This window comes from Somniosus microcephalus, chromosome 9 (genome assembly GCF_052327205.1).
Source record: "Somniosus microcephalus isolate GS21.2 chromosome 9, FLI_Smic_1.0, whole genome shotgun sequence".
NCBI lineage: Eukaryota > Metazoa > Chordata > Chondrichthyes > Squaliformes > Somniosidae > Somniosus > Somniosus microcephalus.
Window position 1 is genome coordinate 186,202,381 of NC_140995.1, and position 23,715 is coordinate 186,226,095.

Here is a 23,715-nt window from a genome sequence, read left to right on the forward strand (position 1 = left end):
AATATCACATGGTTCTACTAACCAAATTTTACTTGCAGAACAGTAACGAATTCACATAGGCACCAATTTTAATTCCGGGCAGGTGAGTGGCAGATCTGATGGAAGGCATACAATATGCCTAGTTTTGACCGGTGGCGAGCGAGGCAGCATGGGAAACCAGGCCTAGGGATCGCCTATTAGGTCCAACCAAGGTGGTGTGGGAGCGAAAGTCCGTATTACCCGAATACCTCGCTATTCTTTCTGCGCAGTCTGCGAGACCAGCACATGCTGGGTTAAAAGTTCGAACAGCTTTCTGCTGAACATGGGTTGTAAATTGGGTAAGAAGTGTTCAAAGCAGAGCATGTCCTCACAGGAAAGAAGATACTAGAGGGTGATATAGTCAATCAGCCATATTCGAATGTGTCAATTTGATCACCTGTGTGTTACAGTAATAAAATGGATGGCAAGCGTGTTATTGCAGCAATTAGAAGAGTTGAGACCATAGCAAAATACTGTGGATGTTGGAAATTATTGTTGAGAGCCTGGTTGTTTAGTTTACATTGTTATTCTGTTGGCATTTGTATGTACCTTTGATGTACCAGAATTTATTGATAGTATGCATGGAATGTAGTGATTAAAGGTGAAAATTAGTATAAGAAATATAAGGGAACACTATTTAGTGGCACACACTGGAATCGGAAAGTGTGCGTCTCAGCAGCTCTCATACTGGTTGTGTGTAGTACGAGGTTTCAATAAAGACCTAATCCTGCATTACTTCAACTGAGTGTGTGTGTAATCTGACGGTTAAAGCAACAAAACGAAAAAGAACAATAAAGCAGTCCAACAGAAGGAAAGTAACTTGCCCGAATGTGGAGTCGGGAGGAGCAGGAGCAGTTTTCTCCCCCACTCCCCCCCACCCTCACACTCCAGAGACTTGACCACATAGTCTAGGCTGACACTTTAGTGCAGTACTGAGGGAGTGCTGCACTATCAGAGATGCAATCTTTCCAATAGCACATTAAACCAACCTTTCATGGGAATGTAAAAGATCCCATGGCACTATTTGAAGAAGAATAAGAGTTATCCTAATGTCTGGGCCAACATTTACCTCTACCAACATCACTAAAACAAGTTACTGTATCCGGTTATTTATATGATGATTTCTCCTTGCTGTGCTTAAACTGACTGCTGTGTTTCCCTACAGTCCAACAGTGACTACACTTCAAAAGTACTTAATTGACTGTGAAGCGCTTTGGGACGTTCTGAGGTTGTGAAAGGCGCTATAGAAATGCAAGTCTTTCTTTCTTTGATTTGTTCGGGCAAAGAACAGGCACAGACATGATGGGCCAAATGACCTCCTTCTGTGCTGCGAGCATCTATGTTCTATGGATTATTCCTAAAGAAGGCCAAACAAAAAAAGAGATCATTTTGACTTTTAAAAATTCCCTAGTGCAGGCCCTGCCCATTTTATTACATACACCGAGCACAGTGCTCATTTAAAAAAAAAACTCAAATGGGTCTTGGAACAAAGCCAAAAAATTGTGCAGCCATCCAGAATAAGTTGGGTTACTTATTAAACTCTCTCTCAAACTCCACTCCTCCAAACCAATGCGACACTGCTGCACTGCAGGGGTGGCTTTCTATCTTTTAAAAGAAATGGTTGGGAACTCATGCGCAGTACATACCCGAATTTCCAGTATCCACTGCTGGTGGGCGAGATTTCATGTCAAAAGCACAAAGTTGAAAATTACCCCACCGATGTCAATTTATTTTGAATGAATGCAAAGTCAGAGACTTGGGCCAGATTTGCAGAGAGCTTTAGCTTTTATCATTGAAATGATTTCGGGTTTACTGGGGAAGAAAAGAAGTGCAGACAGCTAAATCACTCCTGCATTAATGCGACGTGTGGTGTGTGGCCCTGCTACAGAATATCACTCCTGCATTAATGCGACGTGTGGTGTGTGGCCCTGCTACAGAATCTGTCACTCCATTTTTGTGGTGGGCTCAGGGCTAATTTAAAAATATGATTGAAGTCTCAGTAAAAACAGAGCCCCTGTACTAACCTCGGAAAGTCCTTGCCAACAGTTCCTCTCCCCCATGTTTTTGCAGTTTCAACAGAATCACATGCATGTTAGGTTTACTCATAACCTTAAAAGGGAACGCACACTCTACCGAATTGATTCATAATCCTAAAATATAATAAAGCAGAGGCCTCCAAGAGCTTATCAACGTATCTCGGTCATCCCTCAAGACTGTGTTTCTATTCTTCAAAACTGCTGGTTAGACGCAGCCTGGTAGCAAATCCTGGTATTCTATGACATCATGAACTGGGAGTACTGCCTAATCTCTCCTTTCTGGCTCGGCATCCAATTCCTATATCCTCCTATATGAAGCACCTTGGGATTTTTTTTTTACATTAAAAGCACGGTATAAATGGAAATTGTTGCCGACAGCCCACCACTCTCATTCATGTCATCACATCAGAGAGAGTTTTCCGCACAAACTGTCTGCTCTCAACCCTCTGGCAGTTTTAAAGCACGGTAAAGAAGGAAACTGAGGAAACACCAAGAAGCACAACACCAGTGGACCTCCTGTGACATTGCTCACAGACAAAAATAATGCTGTGTGTCTCTCTCTTCCTTCAACTGTCTCGCTACTTCTTGCCTACTTCAGAATCTTTCTTCCAACTTCTCTCTCTGGGGTCTGTCTGTCTCTCCCACGCCACTGTTGTTGGAGCCTTCCTTGATCATGTTGGTGTTTAGTGATGCCATTGGGCCTGCAATTGTACCAAAGAGAATGGTAGGACCTACAAAGGAGTTAGATTTTCTATCCAATGTTAGTTTGAAATGAACGGGGTAAATTTCGTCAGACATTTGCCTGCTTAACCGATCCAACTTTTTTGAAAGAGTGGCAGAAATCCTGGAGAACAGCAGGAACACTGTTTTTCTGACTTTATGGTGGACAAGTGGGAAAGCCCCCATAGAAATTCAACTGCTATAAGATTTTCAAATTGACTACTGCACAGAGAGGAAAATGAATGGAAGGGAAATTGAGCGGGCTAAGTTATGGGCCTGCGATCCTCCATGCCCAATTTTCCACTTTGCATTCTACTCAGGCAATGCTTTACACACAGGTAGTTTAAAAAATATATATATTTTTATGGGATGTGGGCATCGCTGGCAAGGCCAGCATTTATTGCTCATCCCTAATTGCCCTCGAGAAGGTGGTGGTGAGCCACCTTCTTGAACCGCTGCAGTCCTTGTGGTGAAGATACTCCCACAGTTGCTGTCAGGGAGGGAGTTCCAGGATTTTGACCTAGCGACGATGAAGGATCGGCGATATACTTCTAAGTCAGGATGGTGTGTGACTTGTAGGGGGACTTGGAGGTGGTGGTGTTCCCATGTGCCCGCTGCCCTTGTCCTTCTAGGTGGATGGGGTGCCAATCAAGCGGGCTGCTTTGTCCTGGATGGTGGAGAGCTTCTTGAGTGTTGTTGGAGCTGCATCATCCAGGTAAGTGGAGAGTATTCCGTCACAATCCTTACTTGTGCCTTGTAGATGGTGGAAAGGTTTGGGGAGTCAGGAGGTGAGACACTCGCCGCAGGATACCTATCCTATGACCTGCACTTGTTGCCATAGTATTTATGTGGCTGGTCCAGTTAGGTTTCTGGTCAATGGTGACCTCCCAGGATGGTGATTGTGGGGGATTCAGTGATGGTAATGCCATTGAATCTCAAGGGGCGGTGGTTAGACTCTCGCTTGTTGGAGATAGTCATTGCCTGGCACTTTTGTGGCGCGAATGTTACCTGACACTTCTCAGCCTAAGCCTGAACATCATCCAGGTCTTGTTGTATGCAGGCATGGACTGCTTCATTATCTGTGGAGTTGTGAATGGTACTGAACACTGTGCAATCATCAGCGAACATCCCCATTTCTGACCTTATGTTGGAGGGAATTTCATTGATGAAGCAGCTGAAGATGGTTGGGCCTAGGACACTGCCCAGAGGAACTCCTGCAATGATGTCCTGGGGCTGTGATGATGGATCTTCAACCACCACAACCATCTTCCTTTGTGCTCGGTATGACTCCAGCCAGTGGAGAGTTTTCCCCCCGATTCCCATTGACTTCAGTTTTACTAGGGCTCCTTGATGCCACACTCGCTCAAATGCTGCCTTGATGTCAAGGGCAGTCACTCTTACCTCCCCTCTGGAATTCAGCTCCTTTGTCCACGTTTGGACCAAGACTGTAATGAGGTCGGGAGTGGAGTGGTCTTGGTAGAACCCAAACCGGGCATCAGTGGGCAGGTTATTGGTGAGTAAGTGCTGCTTGATAACACTGTTGATGACACCTTCCGTCACTTTGCTGATGATTGAGAAAGAAAGAAAATGAAGCACTTTTTGAAGTGTCGTCACTGTTGTAATGTGGGAAACGCAGCAGTCATTTGAGCACAGCAAGCTCCCACAAACAGCAATGTGATAATGAATAGATAATCTGTTTCAGTGATGTTGATTGAGGGATAAATATCGGCCAGGACACCAGGGATAACTCCCCTGCTCTTCTTCGAAATAGTGCCATAGGATCTTTTACGTCCACCTGAGAGAGCAGACGGGGCCTCGGTTTAATGTCTTATCCAAAAGACGGCACCTCCGACAGTAGACTGATGGGGTGGTAATCGGCCGGATTGTATTTGTCCTGCTTTGTGTGGACAGGACATACCTGGGCAGTTTTCCACATTGTCGGATAGATGCCAGTGTTGTAGCTGTACTGGAACAGCTTGGTTAGAGGCACGGCTAGTTCTGGAGTACAAGCCTTCAGCATGACAGCCGGGATGTTGTCGGGGCCCATAACCTTTGCTGTATCCAGTGCGCTCAGCCGTTTCTTGATAGCACGTGAAGTGAATCGAATTGGCTGAAGACTGGCTTCTGCGATGGTTGGGTCCTCAGGAGGAGGCCGATATTGGTCATCCACTCGGCACTTCTGGCTGAAGATGGTTGCAAATGCTTCAGCCTTGCCTTTTGCACTCACGTGCTCGGTTCCACCATCATTGAGGATGGGGATATTCATGGAGCCTCCTCCTCCAGTTAGTTGTTTAATAGTCCACCACCATTCACGACTGGATGTGGCAGGACTGCAGAGCTTTGATCTGATCCGTTGATTGTGGGATCGCTTAGCCCTGTCAAGTACCGAGACTTGCTATCACCTAAGATTTGTATGATACCCTCAATGATAGAAGCCTCGCATAAAACATAAGAGTATTAGCGTTTACAACATGATTTTGTAAGGATCCCAAGATGGTGAAATAAAGGAATTTACTGTACATGTCATAAAATGGTTTAGTGAAAGTAAGGCTAGTAAAAATTTACAAAACAAAAATGATACAATTGCCTTTTGTAGGCCTGATTTTCTTGGAAAGAGGGAGCAGCAATTTTTCTGAAATAGCCGCGATCCAGCAAAGTGCTCCCTAGCAATTACATTTATATTGTGCCGCTGCACAGAAAATAATCCTGATGATGTATGTGCGTTATCTCATCCAAAATGCAACTGAATGACAACAATAGCAGGTCTGCCTCCCGGAACTGGCAGTGACAGAGGCAAGGGGTTGTGTTTCTTGATCAGAATCATCAATTTGGAGTGGCTTCCGGTCCTCCAATTCCAGTATAAACAATTACACTTTACATCCAGCAGCATCTGCTCTGAAAACAAACATTACGTCCTTCACCCGGATAAGCAGAAATTCACGAACGAGAAAAGAAACAGGAGCAGAAATGAAATACTTTCCAAGGTGAAGTCGTTGAACCAGCTGCAACTCACACAGTACGAGGCTTAATATTACTTTAATTCCTACAATGCTTAGGCCTTTTGACGTGGGCGAGTCAAATTAATTTTGTGGAAAATATAGCATTACCAGCAGTACAAAATAAATAAGATAGTTCTATCCATTAGTATGATTTCCGTCCCTCCCAGAGCTTGGATTATCTCCTGTGACATAGGCATTCTAACATATGGATGTTTACTTTGGTCCCATTTTTGAGCGAGTGAACACAGCAAAGTGAGGCTGGGGGCGGGGGAAAGTATATAATTTTAAAATCAAAACCAACGGCCCTCAAGGAAAGTAGGGGCTTATTACTGTTTTCTTTCAGGTAATTATTTAACTCTAAAAAGAAATTCAGTTAACTCACCAAAGTAGTTAATAAAAACATATGAGGCAGGCATTAACCCAACAGGTGATGTGCGTAAAAACAGCACAGGCAGAAAGAGAGTATGAATACATTTAGCCAATCAGAATTTCTACCCGCTATTTTATTCAGTGCAGTTACATACAATGGTCCCCAAATTTCTATGAGCTTTCCCACACGCTCTCTCTGTCCAGTCAGGCGGGAGTGCACCGGAAAAACTGATTCAGTTGGGATTCAGATATGTTGAGTTCCCACCTTCACTGCCAGTTTCTGCGGAGCCTTGTTTGGGGCAGATCATCTGCTCGCCCCAAACAAGCTCACCTATGTCAGAGGGAGTGTGCCCAGGTGGAGATTTGTCAAGTTGGGATGAGGTTTCCGTCCCCGGCCTGGGCTTCGGTAACACTGGAAGTACACTCTGTGAGCTGGTAAAAGTAAAACTCACCCGAGGTCAAAGCCTGGGATGCGGTTAAAAGGTATTTTCAGCCCCTTTATAAAAAGAGGGCTGATGGAGGCCTATGTTTTCTGTCCGGCTTCTGGGCCAGTGGTACTCTGGGGAGGATGGGGCGGTGAGTGGCTGAGCAGAGCTACATTTCCCTCTTCCTTTCCCTTTGTGGCAGGGACTCGCATTTGAAATTCTAAGAGAGGGATCCTCCCTTGAGTTTAGAAAGCCCTGCAGGGTCAGTGGCGGAGGTTCCCAGCCCTAATTATTATAGTTACTACCCGGAATGCTTCAGAAGATCCCAAGCAGAATCCCTATTAGCAGACTAACCACTGCGTCTTAGAAGCTAAGTGCTGTCTGTTATTCCACTATACTATAGAGGTTGTCCGTTTAATAGCACCAGAAATGTGGCAATCTGTACTGGCAGCCGTTTGGAACCTGCACGTGGTAGTAAATGTTTTTGTTTGTCCTGTCGGAAAAAAAATCGGGATATGTCTCTGAAGCTCCAGATATTTTTGTTGAACAGCAGCAATATTGGCCCTATCATAAAACATCTCAACCATGTTATACTTGTCCTGGGGGGTACTTAACTAGCGACAGTGGGCACAAAAAGTAGGGGAAAGAAACAGAAATATTCTATCCGTCAACACTGAGGTTAATCACTTTGCTGATTAGCCGATTGACAATCTACTGGGTGGGGGAAGGAGGTAAACATTCCCCCATTTAGTCAATTTCTGTGAAATTGCTTTGGTTAGAATACATGTGTCGTTCTGAAACGATATTATACTGGATCACAGCTGTCCCTACTAGGGGGCTATTACAGGCTTCACAAGGGAATTCCATAATATGAGATAGGTAAAGTAGCTAAAATGAAATGAAATAAAATAGTCAAGAATGTCTCCCCTTTCCTTGAAAAGTACATTCAATTTTTAGAATGGTTGAAACAATACAAGGAAATCTCATCTGCTCCTTACAAGTAGCAAAATTAATCTACTGACAAAATGACAAGTGATAACAAAAGCAACAAAAATTGCTGATTTCATGGCAATACATTTCACAACTTGCCAAGATCCCCAGCGTGTGCTAAAGTTCTGCTATTCAGAGGCAAGGAGTGCAAAAAATTCTTAAAGAGACAGTCTCTCCATCTATGTTCATTTAGTAATAATATAATTGGGTGACACTGTGGTGCAACATACATGATATATGGAAGAGCAGTGAATGAAGGTTCTATTCCCATGCCAATTAATTCTCAATTTCAGCCTCTCGGCTATGGGGAGGCACCAAGTATGGTGAAGGGAATAAATTAGACAATTGGGTGACTGTCATGGCTCAGAGCATTATTGGCAAAACAACCCGAGATCACAAGTTATGCGTGAACCAGAGTAATAACCGCGAGATGAAAGGTAGATGGATACGTAGGACAGTCAAATATTGGCTCCTCAGATAGTCTGGTGGGCAAAGGTACCACCCAGCATTATAATAAGCCATGATACTGGCGGGTGGAACCCATATTCCAACAACAGTTGGCACTTCCATGGATGAAAGGGAACAAATCAGCAAGGCAAAGAATACTCAGAAGTGTTATTTATACTCAAGAGTTCATTTTACAATTTAGTTTTCCCGACTTACAGCCTCACTTTCCTGGAGCACACATCCAGAATGCACTTCTCCCCCTACCCCCCCCCACCCCCCAGCCCCCCTGCTCCCAACATGCAAAGACTCCATACTAGCTCAAATTTGCAAAATTACCCCTTTAGGGTTAACCTCAAAGGAGTAATTTTATCTGGAGTATTTTATGAAAAATACAGAGTATCCATATACCCTTGAACTAACAAAAACACTTACTGTGAAGCAACCCTGACTGGACCCGTTATCTTCACCATGTTTGTGAGGCTACGTGCTGAAATGTAACATTTCTTTGCCTAGCACCAGCTCCAAGCGCCTTCCATTGTTCGCTACTTTGTATGGAGCTGTGTGAAATACTTTGAGGATCAGCAGAAACACATGTTCCAGGGCTGAGCCTTTAAAACAGTGGCACAGATTTGTTTTTGTTTTGTTTTTTAAATGCAATTCTTTAAAATTTAGATTGATGTACATTCTTTAGAAGAGTCCTCAAGGATAACAGTTACAGATCCTTATCATGGGGTGCTCCCGTTTTTTCAAATTGATTTTATTCTTTGAGCATTTATCATATTCATTCAAGGGAGGTTGCTGCTAAGGAGCCAAGATGCAGAGTAAACCTCCTTCCATTCTGAGACAACAATCAAACTAAGGCATTATCAAAAAGGCTAATTTAAAAAAAATTCATATCATGGGATGTGGGCGTTGCTGGCAAGGCCAGTATTTATTGCCCATCCCGAATTGCCCTTGAGAAGGTGGTGGTGAGCCGCCTTCTTGAACCGCTGTAGTCCTTGTGGTGAAGGTACTCCCACAGTGACTTTGTCGTAGTGGTTTGGTACAACTGAGTCACTTGCTCGGCCATTTCAGAGAGCAGTTAGTCAACCACATTGCTGTAGGTCTGAAGTAACATATAGGCCAGATTTCCTTCCCTAAAGGACATTAGTGAACCAGATGGATTTTTACAACAATCCGATAGTTACACGGTCACCAGTACGGATACTAGCTTTTTTGTATTCCAGATTAAATTAATTGAATTTAAATTCCCCAGCTGCCATGGTGGGATTTGAACTCACGTCTCGCAATTACTAGTCCAGTAACATAACCACTATGCTACTGTTCCAATTCTGCTTTTGATGGGCTGAGGAAACAAGTGTGGGAATTAGCACAGTATTCTATCTTGCGTGTGGGAATTAGCACAGTAGTCTATCTCAAGGCAAAGATCAACTTCAGATTACTTCACTTCTATATAACTACAAACATAAATTTACCACAGATACAGCAAAGCTCATGACCAACTTCACGTGATACCTGCATAAGATCATGTTAATCTACAGACGAAACATTATAACTAACAGTAAAGTTTATCCTGGGCTAAATAATTTATTCCAAAAAAATTGAAAATGAAAGGGTATCGACTTAAAAGACTTTCTGTAGAAGGAGCTGAATTAATGGACACAATTAAATGGATAAGTTTATTAGGACACATGGACCTAGAGATTTGTCTTCAGCATCTTCACGTAGAGCGTTGTCCACTAGAAACACCCAAAAATTCAGGCAATGTTGCCCATTTTTTCCATCTACTAATTTGAAAGGATGGAAAATCGTGGATAGCATGTGCTCATGACACACAAAGCTCAATACTGAAGATAAAAATTGAGGCCGTTAGGTTAATTATTTCTGTGGATGTTAACACCGTTCAATTATGCTTTGGGGCCAGTAACCTCTCAAAAACAATTCACTAAAGTCAACAGCAGTTACAGTTTCAGCAGGAATATTAACATAAGAACATAAGAAATAGGAGCAGGAGTAGGCCAATCGGACCCTCGAGCCTGTTCCACCATTCAATAAGATCATGGCTGATCTGATCCTAACCTCAATTCTTCTATCACTCTCCATCCACCCGAACCCATGTGATCTCCCGGGAGAGGCGATATGCCATAACAAAAGTCTGCAGATGCAAAACAGAAGGAAACAAGGATACATACTTGAAAAGGAAATATTTCCAGGGCTATAGGGAAAGAGCAGGGGAGTGGGACTAATTGGACATCTCTTTCAAAGAGCTGACATAGGCAAGATGGGCCAAATGACCTCCTTCTGTGCTATATGATTCTATGTTAGAGTAAATAATTTGGCATGATGAATTTTTAAAAAACCACCGTTAATTTCGGCAGAGGTTTTCCCCAATCGACTGCCGTAACTTCAGCAGCAGTTTGGCAGAATCCCTGGAGAAACAGCATAAACAAGAACAAAAATATAAATTGAAAGAAAAAGGGAGGAAAAAATAAAATGAAAGCAAAACAAAGCTGATACCCCAGCCTGTGCCAACAAATTTTTGGCAAAATACTGAATCTGCAGATTTAAAAACTATGACTATAAAAAGACCAGTCCTAGTGCGAGCAAGCACTGAGTGAAGTCAGCAGAGAGTGCTGTGAGTTTGGGTAAGTGTGAGAGTTCTTTAATTGTTATTTCTCTTTAAATCATTCTTGATAAGATTACTTAAGCAGTTTAAGTAAAGGGGAAAAGTTAAATATTTGGGATTCTGTTGGTTTAAGAAGAGTAAAACAAGGTTACACTGCAGTAGGAGTAAATTGGCACAGCAGGCAGTGGAAACCAGTTTTCTAACCAATCAGCAGGGGTGACTCATTTGGCTGTAAACAAACAAACAGTATAAAAAGACCAGTGCTAGTGCGAGCAAGCACTGAGTGCGAGTCAGCAGAGAGTGCTGTGAGTTTGGGTAAGTGGGGTGTTAGGTGCTCTTTTCAAACTTTAACTCTGTGGGTTGTAGTTAATAAGGCCTTTCTGGTGCAGAGTGACTGTTGGTAAACCATTTAACTGGTGTAATTAGAGGGATTGATTTAATTTAAATCCAATTAATTAAAGGGGATACTAGCATCTAAAATTGGGCAGAGGGTGTCCATAACTAACAATAAAAAATGTAATTAATTACATAGAATGGAGCAGGTGATGTGTTACTGTTGCGAGATGTGGGAGCCGGTGGACCCCATTGAGGCTCACGGTGATTACGTCTGTGACAAGTGTCTGCTGCTACAGGAACTCCAGCTCTGTGTTGATGAGCTGGAGTCTGAGCTTCAGACACTGCGACACATCAGGGAGGGAGAGAATTACCTGGACTCTGTGTATCAGGAGGTGGTCACACCTATGAAGTTAATTAATTCAGATGTAGCCCATGGTTAGGGACAGGACAGTGTGACTACGAGTGAGGCAGGTACGGGGATCCAGGAGGTAGAGCTGGAGGAGCCGCAGCCCTTGCTCTTGTCCAACAGGTTCGAGGTTCTTACTCCCTGTGGGGACAGGAGCAGGGACTGCAGGGAGGATGAGCAACCTGGCCACAGCACCGTGGAATGGGGGGCCATTCAAGAGGGGGGAGTAAATAGAAATGTTGTAGTGGTAGGGGATAGTATTATTAGGGGGATAGATAGAGTTCTCTGCAGCCGAGAGCGAGAGTCCCGAAGGCTGTGTTGCCTACCCGGTGCCAGGGTTAAGGACATCTCCTCTGGGCTGGAAAGAAACTTGCAGTGGGAGGGGGTGGATCCAGTTGTCGTGGTCCATGTTGGTACAAACGACGTAGATAGGACTAGGAAACCGGTTCTGTTAAAGGAGTATGAGCAGCTAGGGGTCAAATTAAAAAACAGAACCTCAAGGGTAATAATCTCTGGATTATTACCTGAGCCATGAGCGAATTTGGCTAGGACAAATAAAATTAGAGAGTTAAATGCGTGGCTCAAAGACTGGTGTGGGAGAAATGGGTTTTGCTTCCTGGGACACTGGCACCAGTAGTGGGGCAGGAGGGAGCTGTTCCGTTGGGACGGGCTTCACTTGGCCAGTGCTGGGACTAGAGTCCTGGCGGATCATATAACTAGGGCTGTAGAGAAGGCTTTAAACTAACTAGTGGGGGGGAGGTTCCTGGAGAGCAAATAATAAAAATGACAACAGAGAAGGTCACAGACTTAGGTAGCAGAGGGGAAATTAAAAACCTGAGCGTGTCAGGAAGGGGCAGAAGGTATGGAGTAAAAGGTAAAGTAATAAAAAGGGCAAAAGCAGGAACTAAGTGTCACAAAACATATTTGAAAGTTCTCTATCTGAATGCATGTAGCATTCGTAACAAAATAGACGAGTTAATGGCACAAATAACAACATATGGGTATGATCTTGTGGCCATTACAGAAACATGGCTGCAGGGTGACAATGCCTGGGAATTAAACATACCAGGTTATTTAACGATCAGGAAGGACAGGCAGGAAGGAAGGAGAGGTGGGGTGGCGATGTTAATAAAGGAAGGAATCACTGTAATACAGAGAAATGATATTGGGTCAAAAGATCAGGATAATGAAACAGTTTGGGTGGAGATAAGGAATAATAAGGGGAAAAAAACACTAGTGGGCGTAGTCTATAGGCCTCCGAACAGTTGCAACTCTGTTGGATGGAGTATCAATCAGGAAATAGTTGAGGCTTGTAATAAGGGAACATCTATAATTATGGGGGATTTTAACTATCATATTAATTGGACAAATCAAATTGGGAAGGGCTGCCTTGAGGATGAGTTCATTGAGTGTATTAGGGATGGGTTTCTTGAGCAGTATGTAACTGAACCGACCAGGGGGCAAGCAACCTTAGATCTGGTCCTGTGTAACGAGACAGGATTAATTAAAAATGTCCTAGTAAAGGATCCCCTTGGAATGAGTGACCATAACATGGTTGAATTCCATATTCAATTAGAGGGTGAGAAGGTTGGATCTCAAACAAGCGTGCTAAGCTTGAATAAAGGAGACTATGAAGGTATGAGAGCGGAATTGAGTAGAGTGGATTGGGAAAATAGATTAAAGGGTAAGACGATACATGATCAGTGGTGTACATTTAAGGAGTTATTTTACAACTTCCAAAAAATATATATTCCACTGAGAAGAAAAGGGTGTAAAAGAAAAGACAGCCATCCGTGGCTAAGTAAAGAAATTAAGGATAGTATTCGACTAAAAACAAGGGCATATAAGGTAGCCAAATCTAGTGGGAGGATAGTGGATTGGGAAAACTTTAAAAGACAGCAAAAAATAACAAAAAGATTGATTAAGAAAGGGAAGGTAGATTATGAAAGTAAATTAGCAAAAAATATAAAAACAGATAGTAAGAGTTTTTATAGTTATATAAAAAGAAAAAGGGTGGCTAAAGTAAATGTTGGTCCCTTAGAGGATGAGACCGGGAAATTAATAGTGGGAAATATGGAGATGGCAAAAACACTGAATGAATATTTTGTATCAGTCTTTACAGTAGAGGACACTAAGAATATCCCAACATTGGACAAACAGGGGGCTATGGGGGGGAGGAGCTAAACACGATCAAAATCACGAAGGAAGTGGTACTTGGTAAAATAATGGGACTCAAGGCGGATAAATCACCTGGACCTGATGGCTTACATCCTAGGGTCTTGAGGGAAGTGGCGGTAGGGATTGTGGATGCATTAGTAATAATTTTCCAAAACTCCCTGGACTCGGCAAAGGTCCCAGCAGACTGGAAAACTGCTAATGTAACACCCTTATTTAAAAAGGGCAGTAGAGAGAAGGCTGGAAACTATAGAAACTATAGCCTAACATCTGTGGTAGGTAAAATTTTGGAGTCCATTATTAAGGAGACAGTAACAGGACATTTGGATAATCATAATTTAATAGGACAAAGTCAGCATGGTTTTATGAAGGGGAAGTCATGTTTGACAAATTTGCTGGAGTTCTTTGAGGAAGTAACATATAGGGTGGATAAAGGGGAACCAGTGGACGTAGTGTATTTAGACTTCCAAAAGGCATTTGACAAGGTGCCACACAAAAGATTATTGCTTAAGATAAAAAATCACGGGATTGGGGGTAATATTCTGGCACGGATAGAGGATTGGCTATCTAACAGAAGGCAGAGAGTTGGGATAAATGGTTCATTCTCAGACTGGCAATCAGTAACTAGTGATGTTCCGCAGGGGTCAGTGCTGGGTCCCCAACTCTTTACAATCTATATTAACGATTTGGAGGAGAGGACTGAGTGTAACATATCAAAGTTTGCAGGTGATACTAAGATGGGAGGGAAAGTAGTGAGTGAGGAGGACATAAAAAACCTGCAAGGGGACATAGACAGGCTAAGTAAGTGGGCAGAGATTTGGCAGATGGAATACAATACTGGAAAGTGTGAGGTTATGCACTTTGGCAGGAAAAATGGTAGAGCAAGTTATTATCTTAATGGCAAGAAACTGGAAAGTACTGAAGTACAAAGGGATCTGGGGGTCCTGGTGCACGAAACTCAAAAAGTTAGTATGCAGGTGCAGCAAGTGATTAAGAAGGCCAATGGAATGTTGGCTTTCATTGCTAGGGGGATAGAATATAAAAATAGGGAAGTATTGCTTCAGTTGTACAAGGTATTGGTGAGACCGCACCTGGAATACTGCATACAGTTTTGGTGTCCATACTTAAGAAAAGACATACTTGCTCTCGAGTCAGTACAAAGAAGGTTCACTCGGTTAATCCCGGGGATGAGGGGATGGACATATGAGGAGAGGTTGAGTAGATTGGGACTCTACTCATTGGAGTTCAGAAGAATGAGAGGCGATCTTATTGAAACATATAAGATTGTGAAGGGGTTGGATCGGGTGGATGCGGGGAGGATGTTCCCGATGATGGTTGAAACTAGAACTAGGGGGCATAGTCTTAGAATAAGGGGCTGCTCTTTCAAAACTGAGATGAGGAGGAACTACTTCACTCAGAGGGTGGTAGGTCCATGGAATATGCTGCCCCAAAAAGCTGTAGAAACTACATCATTACATAAATTTAAAACAGAAATAGACAGTTTCCTAGAAGTAAAGGGAATTAAGGGTTACGGGGAGCGGGCAGGAATTTGGACATGAGTCTAGGTTCGGATCGGACATGGCCCTGTGGGTAGCGGAGCGGGCCCAGGGGCCGTGTAGCCTGATCCTGCTCCTATTTCGTGTGTCTAATTCTGTTAGATTCAGGAGATGGTTCTGTGATAGTAGATCGGCGGTTAGGATCAGATCAGCCATGATCTTATTGAATGGCGGAGCAGGCTCGAGGGGCCGATTGGCCTACTCCTGCTCCTATTTCCTATTTCTTGTTATCTAACAGACTGTAGATGGTAGGAGCAGAGCTGTCTACTTACTCCACAGTATGCATCATTGTTGAATATCTGAGGTGGAAGTGGATTTCCTTTGGCAGGCTGCTTCTCCTGTGGGATGTTGTGGTACATCCACCGTCTCTTGTCTTCCAACATTGTTATGTCAATCTCTTCAAATTCAATCTTGTTGGACTCCAAGAATCCCACCACATCTTGTTGTCGCTTCTTGATCTGCAATGAAATCAGAACTGAGTTAAGAGTATTCAATTGACCCCTTTCTATGTTGTTCATATATTGAAGAGAAAACCTTTGTTTTCATTCCTTGTTTAAAGTTGGTTCATCTGAAGGTCCAGAACAGCACAATGAGCTCAGCTAACAGGAAGATCTATATCAAAGTTTCACAGACATTTGAACTCATTTATCTCCAGTTATAAATGTTGCCAATAACTCACCTGGACCATGATGGAGAGTTAAGTTTGCTACTATGAACCATTCCCCTTTGTGGGATAGGAGAGGGGAGGAAGGGAAGTTGCAATTTAAAAGGGAAAGGTCATTGACCTGAAACGTTAACTCTGTTTCTCTCTCCACAGATGCTGCCTGACCTGCTGAGTGTTCCCAGCATTTTATGCTTTTATTTATGCTTTTATTTATGTTAAAGCATTTCTCTCGCGCTGCCTCAAAAGATAGCCTCATGAACATCTTTAGTTAGCAACCCAAACGAATCAACTAAAACTGAATCAATCTGGTCCGACTACAGCCACTTTTATCTGGAATTTCCAAGTGACTTCTCCCAATCTCCCACTATAACATCAGCAGAAGATTGGCGGAATCCCTACAGAAACAGCTTTTCCAGCAATCTTCCAGCAAAGTAACAGCGGGAGAGATCAGGAGAAGCCCAAGGAAATTCTGCCTATTTTGCTTGGATGCAATTGTCCCGTGAAGGACAAAAAGCAACATTTTTCATGGCTCAAATTGGGTTGCCTACATTACAAAATGTTTTCTTTATCATCATTGTTATAGTCATCAAGATCTATCTTTTTAATAGATGGTTTTCTGTTGGAGAGGGATGAAGGATGGAAGAAGGGTCTTCAGATTGACTTGCAATTTTAGTATTAGCATTTACAAAGATGAACACTTGAGCTGTTCTTCTGAAGCAAGAGCCCCTCCCTCGCTACCTCAAAAAACAAAAATCAGCCACATACTACCGACTGCAATAATTTCAAAAAGCCAACTTTTTGCCAATACCAATCTTCCACTCCAAAACAAGCTGCAATCTGCAACCAATAAGTAGGATGCAGCAAAAGGAGAATTACGCAGCTCTTGAAAAGCAAGCAGTTGAATTTCAACAGCTTTGTAAGCTTTAAAGTTTGTTTGTTATAATTCGGGCTATTTAACAATGAGACCACTGCAAAAGTGAGCTTCCATAGGCAAGCATGAACTTATGAACCATAATGTGACATTGTGCACAAAGTGTCTATGAATAGCAGATCTCCATAAGAATGATGTTTTACTGCTAAAGCAATAGTATGGGATATCACCAGATACTTCTGATCTCTCCAACTGACAGTGAACACCACAGTAATAGACTGTCAAATTTGTGTTTATTAAGATCAATCAGATTTAGATAGATTTCTGCACTTCACCTAATAAAGCCTCTGTTCCAAAAACAACAAAAGCTCTAAAGTCTTACCAGTTCTCTTTGATAACTTACTATTATGGACACAGTCCAAAGTTATCAATGAGAAACTAATCGCTACCGTGACTCAAATGCATGTTCTCCAAATGAAGAATTTATCCACATGCTGCTCTTAAGAAACAGAACTGCCCATCAAAATCAGAACAAACATAATGGCAGCATATCATGTTAATAAACAATGACAAATAGACTATGGGATGGCCAAGAAATACTAATGCTGACAGAGTAGTGCAGACTTTCTAATCAGTTATATCTGATAAATAGGTGTAACTGATGGAAATATGGATAGAGAGCAGTTACATGGGATCCCTGCCCATTTAATACCCCACTTACTTTTCCAGTCAAGTTTTCAAATGGCACCAACCAGTTTTCCAATTGTGATATTTGAATGAGACCACAATGATGTAATTTTGGACATCCAGTAATTTTCCCACATTTACAAACCTGTGCATATAAAATGGGTATCCAGGATTACTAATGGTGTGGAGATGCCGGTGTTGGACTGGGGTGGACAAATGTAAGAAATCACACAACACCAGGTTATAGTCCAACAGCTTTATTTGAAATCACAAGCTTTCGGAGCTGACGAAGGAGCAGCGCTCCGAAAGCTTGTGATTTCAAATAAAGCTGTTGGACTATAACCTGGTGTTGTGTGATTTCTTACATAGGATTACTAATAGCCGTGCTGTATTCAGAAATGCATTTAAGCAGGCTTATAAGAAAACATTATTGTATTTTATGGGTTTTTTCAGCTTTTTGTTCCATTTTGACCCTGTTCACACTGCCTTGCTTAGGGGCAGGGGTTTGTGCCAAGTGTTTTGGCACTCCGTTTTTTGAATTATCCACAATATTAGCACAATAGGTTTGCCACATGGGGATCCCCTTCTGCTTATGTTTTTATTTAAATAAGAGGAGCAACAAAGGGATGCTAGCCATGTTAGGCTGCACTAGGGACAGACTTCACCCACCTGTCAACATCCCTCAAAGCTGCATTCACAGCAGAAGTACAGCTATCTGGATTTTCCTGCTAATGTTCCAAACCATCAGTAAGGCAATGACAGACCTGTGCCACCTACTGCAAGGGCACCTGTAGCCAACATTCACCATATGGCAACAATGGTCAACTGTGCCCTCAAGCTTTCTGCTTCCTTCCAGACATGCTGCATCCCTGTCCTTTAAAGGTGATGTCTTGACATGGCAAATAGGGCCACTCATGTAGCATCCTCTAACTTGACTAAAACAGCGGTTGGGGCTCAAGTGTTGTTCTACGTCCTGCCTTGACAAAGAGTAAGTTTCCTACCCCCACATTTATTGTGCCCGCCACAAGGTTTTGACAGCTATTTTTCCTATAGAAAGACTTGCATTTATATAGCACCTTTCTTGACCTCAGGACGTCCCAGAGCACTTTACAGCCAATGAGCTACTTTAGAAGTGTAGTCACTGTTGTAATGTATGAATCCAGACAGCCTTTGCAAAGACTGAAATACACGAAGATACGAGAAACCTTTGCACAGGTGACTAACGTTTTTTGTCCCCATATGCAGCCACTTACCATCAATTTTACTGGTCAGGTATTCAAGTGGAAAATCTACTCCAATGTGCACCTGCCCTTTCAATATCTCCTTATGTGATGAATTAGCAGATCAATCAATAAGCTTTAGTCTTTCACAAACAGCAAGCCGTTATTCTCAGAAAAAAATAATTTGCTTATTCGCTCTCTAATATAAATATGTAAGACCACAATTTTGTAATTGGAACCAGGATGGACTTCCAAGACTGCAGCAGGCTATTTGGATAACAATAGGAGCACTTGTTGTCCTGCTTCCTTAGAGCAACGTTTCATTCAGCAGCTAGGAATAGACACAATTACAAGATAAGTCACTGAGAAAGACGTTAAGATTGAAAAGGATTACTGGCAAAAAAAATCTGTTTAAACTGCAAACAGGATTATATCTCAACACTGCTGACCATATAACAGGTCAGTGTGACCAAAACTGGAATTCTAGGAAAGGTAAGGCTGGCATAAATTCAACGATCCTGTACTCTCAATGGGGAAGCCACACTTGAAGGAAGCGCAGGTCAGAGAATCGGCCCTATCTCCAACCTAGGTTCACTTCAGGTGTGCATGACTCTCCACTGGAAGCACTGAATTTACTCTCATTTCATTGGTTTATTAAGACATATAGGCCTAGAAATTCAGTGGCCTGCGCCACCAGTTTGCGCCCAAAGAGGGCTTTTGCGCCACTGTGCAAACCTACCGCGATATTTAGCGGGGCGCTAATGGCGACGTTAGCCATTAGCGCTGCGCCACCACCGATGACGTCATCGGTGTGCGCAGCACCCCGCTAGCCATATTTGGTTGCTGCCGCCTCCCCCGCGCCGGCCGCAAACAGCGACCGGTACACGGGGACTACCTGTGCCAGTAGTGGGGCGAGTTAAGGTGGAGGTGCGGCCGGCCGCTTTTTCGGCGGCCGCCTGCCCGCACCTCCTTCCCCGGCCTCCTACACCCCCCCCCACGCGGCATTGCCGGCTGTTTCCAGAGAGCCCGGCACTTCTCCTTGGTGCCGGGCTCATTTGCCGGCACTCGCGAGCGGGGATCGTGCTGTTGCAGGCACCTCCCCCTTAAGAATGAGAGGAAGGCCTGCAGTACCGCAGGCTGCCGTGCCGCAGCGGGTGGCGCTGCAGCACTTTACACGCCGATATTCAGTTTCAGCGCCCCAAGCAGGGCGCCAAAACCCTTGTTTAGCGGCCGGCTTCCACTTGGGGCGCTGAAACTGAATTTCCCGCTGGCGCAAGTGGCTCCGCGCGCAGCGGTAATTCCGGCGCCCAGGCAAGCTGGGTGCCCCTAACTGAATTTCTAACCCATATTGCCCATCACACACTCACCAGTTGCATTCAGTTTAGTGAAAACATACAGGATTTTTTTTTTTTTAATGCACACCTGTTTAAATGTCACAGTGCACAACCCTTTTGTAAAGTCCTTTATTCTCTCAATGCAGTTGTGAAGCCAAATTCTTTCACGCCTCATCTATTGGGGTAGTGAAGCAGCTCCCACTAAACTTCAGCATGACTGGATTAAAAAGAACTAAATGCTTATTACATTAAAATAAAGTCAGCTATATTGTCATTAGCATCTGCCTTCATTCTGCAGTTATCTTCAATGAAACAACATACTGACCTTGGCTCTTACTGACATTTGGTCCTGAATAATACATGAAAGCTTTTAACTTGAAACCCGACACCAACGCTAATTGTACACAAAATGAAAGATAAACATTACAAGCTTGCACCAAAAAAAGGAGATGCATGATATGAGAGATCGATACAATGCCTTGAAACAGCAATTGATGACCAATAAAAAAGTAATTCCTGCAGCAATTAACTTAGTAACAGGCAGAGTCATGGCTGAAAATTTATTAGGCTTACTGCTGGGAAAAGTCATCTTCGGTGATTTGCAGGCTGACAGGGTGGCTTTTCAGGATTCATGGTCATGGGACACAGCTGTTGTGCAAATTGTTCATTTTTATTGTTCAATACATGATTGATATACAAGTAATATACAAGTAATAAAAAATAAATTTAAACACAGCTGTTTGGCATTAAATTAACAGCCAAATGCACTATGGGTATCATCAGAAAGAACTTGCATTTATATAGCACCTTTCATGACCCAAGGACATCCCAAAGTGCTTCACAGCCAATGACGTACTCTTAACGTATAGCCACTTTTGTGATGTAAAGAAATGTGGCAGCCAATATGCATACAGCAAGGTCCCATAAACTACAATGAGATAAATGACCAATTAAATTGTTTTAGTGATGTTGTTGAGGGATAAATGTTGACTAGCTCTTCTTTGACAAGTGCCGTAGGATATTATTTTCACTGGAAAGGACAGACAGAGCTTAATATCTCATATGAAAGACAGCACTCCTCCAGTACTGCATTGATGTGTTACCCAAGATTATGTGCTCAAGTCCTGGAATGGGGCTTGAACCAGTATCCTTCAAGTCAGAAGAGAGAGTGCTACCACTAGTCCAAGGTTGATACCCTGTAACAGACATATAAAATTAAATGCTTACTTTTCATCTGGCAATGGTAATGAAAAAACAGGGGAGGCAAACATAAAATTAGCTTTAAAAATGGATTAAGTATTTTGTTACGAAGACTGATATTACAACTTTGGGTAGTGAGGTCAGAGCATAAAATTGGACTTGCAATGCAGTAGATTGTTTAAGGATCCTTAAACAGCTCTCCCCAACTCCTCCAACCTAATCTCAAACACAAAATATAAGGAGATCATCTGTGCAGCTGCCTCCATCGCTCCCTCCTGTCACAGCCTCCCACACTCTAGCCCAGAACCCTGTATTTTTCTAGTTTCTCAACCATCTTCCTCTCCTGCCTTCTCCAAGTTCATCTCGACAATGAGGACCACCTTAGACCCCCCGAATTCATTCCCTACTCAACTCCACCTCATAGTCCCCATGTTAGCTGACATCCTCAATGGTTTCCTTTCCTCAAGCATGATCTATCTCCTCTTGAAAAATGGCATTATCCCAATCATCAAAATAATTACCTGTGACCTATCCATCCTATTCAGCTACCATCCCATCTCCAATCTCTTATGTGTTTCCAAGGTCCTTGATGCCCAAACTACCTTCAGATGCTTCATCAATGTCCTTCTTTCCTTCATAATCTCAGAAGTGGGGCTGTTTCTTAATGATTGCACAGTGTTCAGCTCCATTCGCAATTCCTCATATAATGAAATAGTTCATGCCCACATGCAGCAAGACTTGGACAACATCCAGGCGCGGGCTGAATTTTTAAAAATTATTCATTCATAGGATGTGGGCGTCGCTGGCAAGGCCAGCATTTATTGCCCATCCCTAGTTGCCCTAGAGAAGGTGGTGGTGAGGCGCCTATTTGAACCGCTGCAGTCCGTGTGGTGAAGGCACTCCCACAGTGCTGTTAGGGAGGGAGTTCCAGGATTTTGACCCAGCGATAATGAAGGAACAGCGATATATTTCCAAATCAGGATGGTATGGGACTTGGAAGGGACCTGCCAGGTGTTGGTGTTCCTAAGCGCCTGCTGCCCTTGTCCCTCTAGGTAGCAGAGGTCGCAGGTTTGGGAGGTGCTGTCGAAGAAGCCTTGGCGAGTTGCTGCACACTGCAGCCACAGTGCGCCGGTGCTGGAGGGAGCGAATGTTTAAGGTGGTAGATGGGGTGCCAATCAAGCAGGCTGCTTCGTCCTGGATGGCGTTGAGCTTCGAGTGTTGTTGGAGCTGCACTCATCCAGGCAAGTGATGGTGGAAAGGCTTTGGGGAGTCAGCAGGGGTGTCACTCGCCACAGAATACCCAGCCTCTGACCTGCTCTTGTAGACGCAGCATTTATGTGGCTGGTCCAGTAAAATTTCTGGTCAATGGTGATGACCAGGATGTTGATAGTGGGGGATTCGGTGATGGTAATCCCACTGACTGTCATGGGGAGCTGGCTGGACTCTCTCTGGTTGGAGATGGTCATTGCCCGGCATTTGTGTGGCACAAATGTTACTTACCACTTATCAGCCCAAGCCTTAATGTTGTCCAGGCCTTGCTGCATGTGGAAACAGACTGCGTCATTATCTGAGGAGTTGTAAATGGAACTTAACACTGTGCAATCATCAGCAAACATCCCCACTTCTGACCTTATGATAGCGGGAAGGTCACTGATGTGTGGCGCAACTGTTATTCCCAATTAAGTATCAGACAAGGACCATCTCCAACAAGTGAGAGCATGTCCCCTTGACATTCAACAGCATTACCATCACTGAGTCCCCCACCATCAACATCCTGGGGGTCACCATTGACCAGAAACTTAACTGGTGACTGTTCCAGCCACACAAAAGCTGTGACTACTAAAGGAGGTCAGAGGTTGGGTGTGGCGAGTGACTCGCCTCCCAACACCCCAAAGCCTCTCTACCACCTACAAGGAATGTCAGGAGTGTCATGGAATACTCTCACTTGTCTGGATGGGTACAGCTCCAACAACATTCAAAAAGCTCAACATTATCCACTTGATCGGCACCCCATCCACTGGCTTAAATATCTACTCCCTCTACCACTGGTGTATCGTAGCTACAGTGTGTACCATCTACAAGATGCACTGCAGCAACTCATTAAGGCCTCCTCTGCATCTCTTCCCAAATCCGCAACCTCCACCACCTAGAAGGATAAGGGTAGGTACATGGGAACACCATCACCTCTAAGTCACACATCATCCTGACTTGGACCTACATCACCTTTCCTTCATTGTTGCTGGGTCAAAATCCTGGCGCTCCTTACCTAACAGCATTGTGGGAGTGCCTCCGTCATGGGGACTGCAGAGGCTCAAGAAGAAGGTTCACCACCACCTTCTCTAGGGCAACTAGGGATGGCCAATAAATGCTGGCCTTGAAAGCGAAGCCCAGGTACCAAAAACAAATAAACAAAGCATCTGAAGCAGAGAAATATACAAGGCTACATAGGATATACGGCACAGAAACAAGCCATTTGGCCCAACCAGTCCATGCCGGCGTTTATGCTCCACACGGGCCTCCTCCCGTCTTTCCTCATCTAAATCTATCAGCATCACCCTCTATTCCCTTCTCCCTCATATGCTTGTCTAGCCTCCCCTTAAATGCATCTATACTATTTCCTTCAACCACTCCCTGTG

At 43.5% G+C, this 23,715-nt stretch overlaps 1 protein-coding gene across 3 annotated transcripts in view; it reads right to left on the reverse strand.

Moving 5' to 3' along the window:
• sh3bgrl2 (SH3 domain binding glutamate-rich protein like 2) overlaps window positions 1-23,715 on the reverse strand; it is a 95,133-nt gene that overhangs the window by 48,061 nt on the left and 23,357 nt on the right. For 2 of the 3 annotated variants that reach the window (XM_085997688.1, XM_085997689.1), the window contains exon 2: window positions 15,376-15,561. In XM_085997688.1, the coding sequence (XP_085853814.1) occupies window positions 15,376-15,561 (186 nt within the window). Of the gene's footprint in view, window positions 1-10,083; window positions 10,160-15,375; window positions 15,562-23,715 lie in introns of all 3 variants that reach the window. The other variant, XR_015079592.1, reaches the window with a different exon arrangement.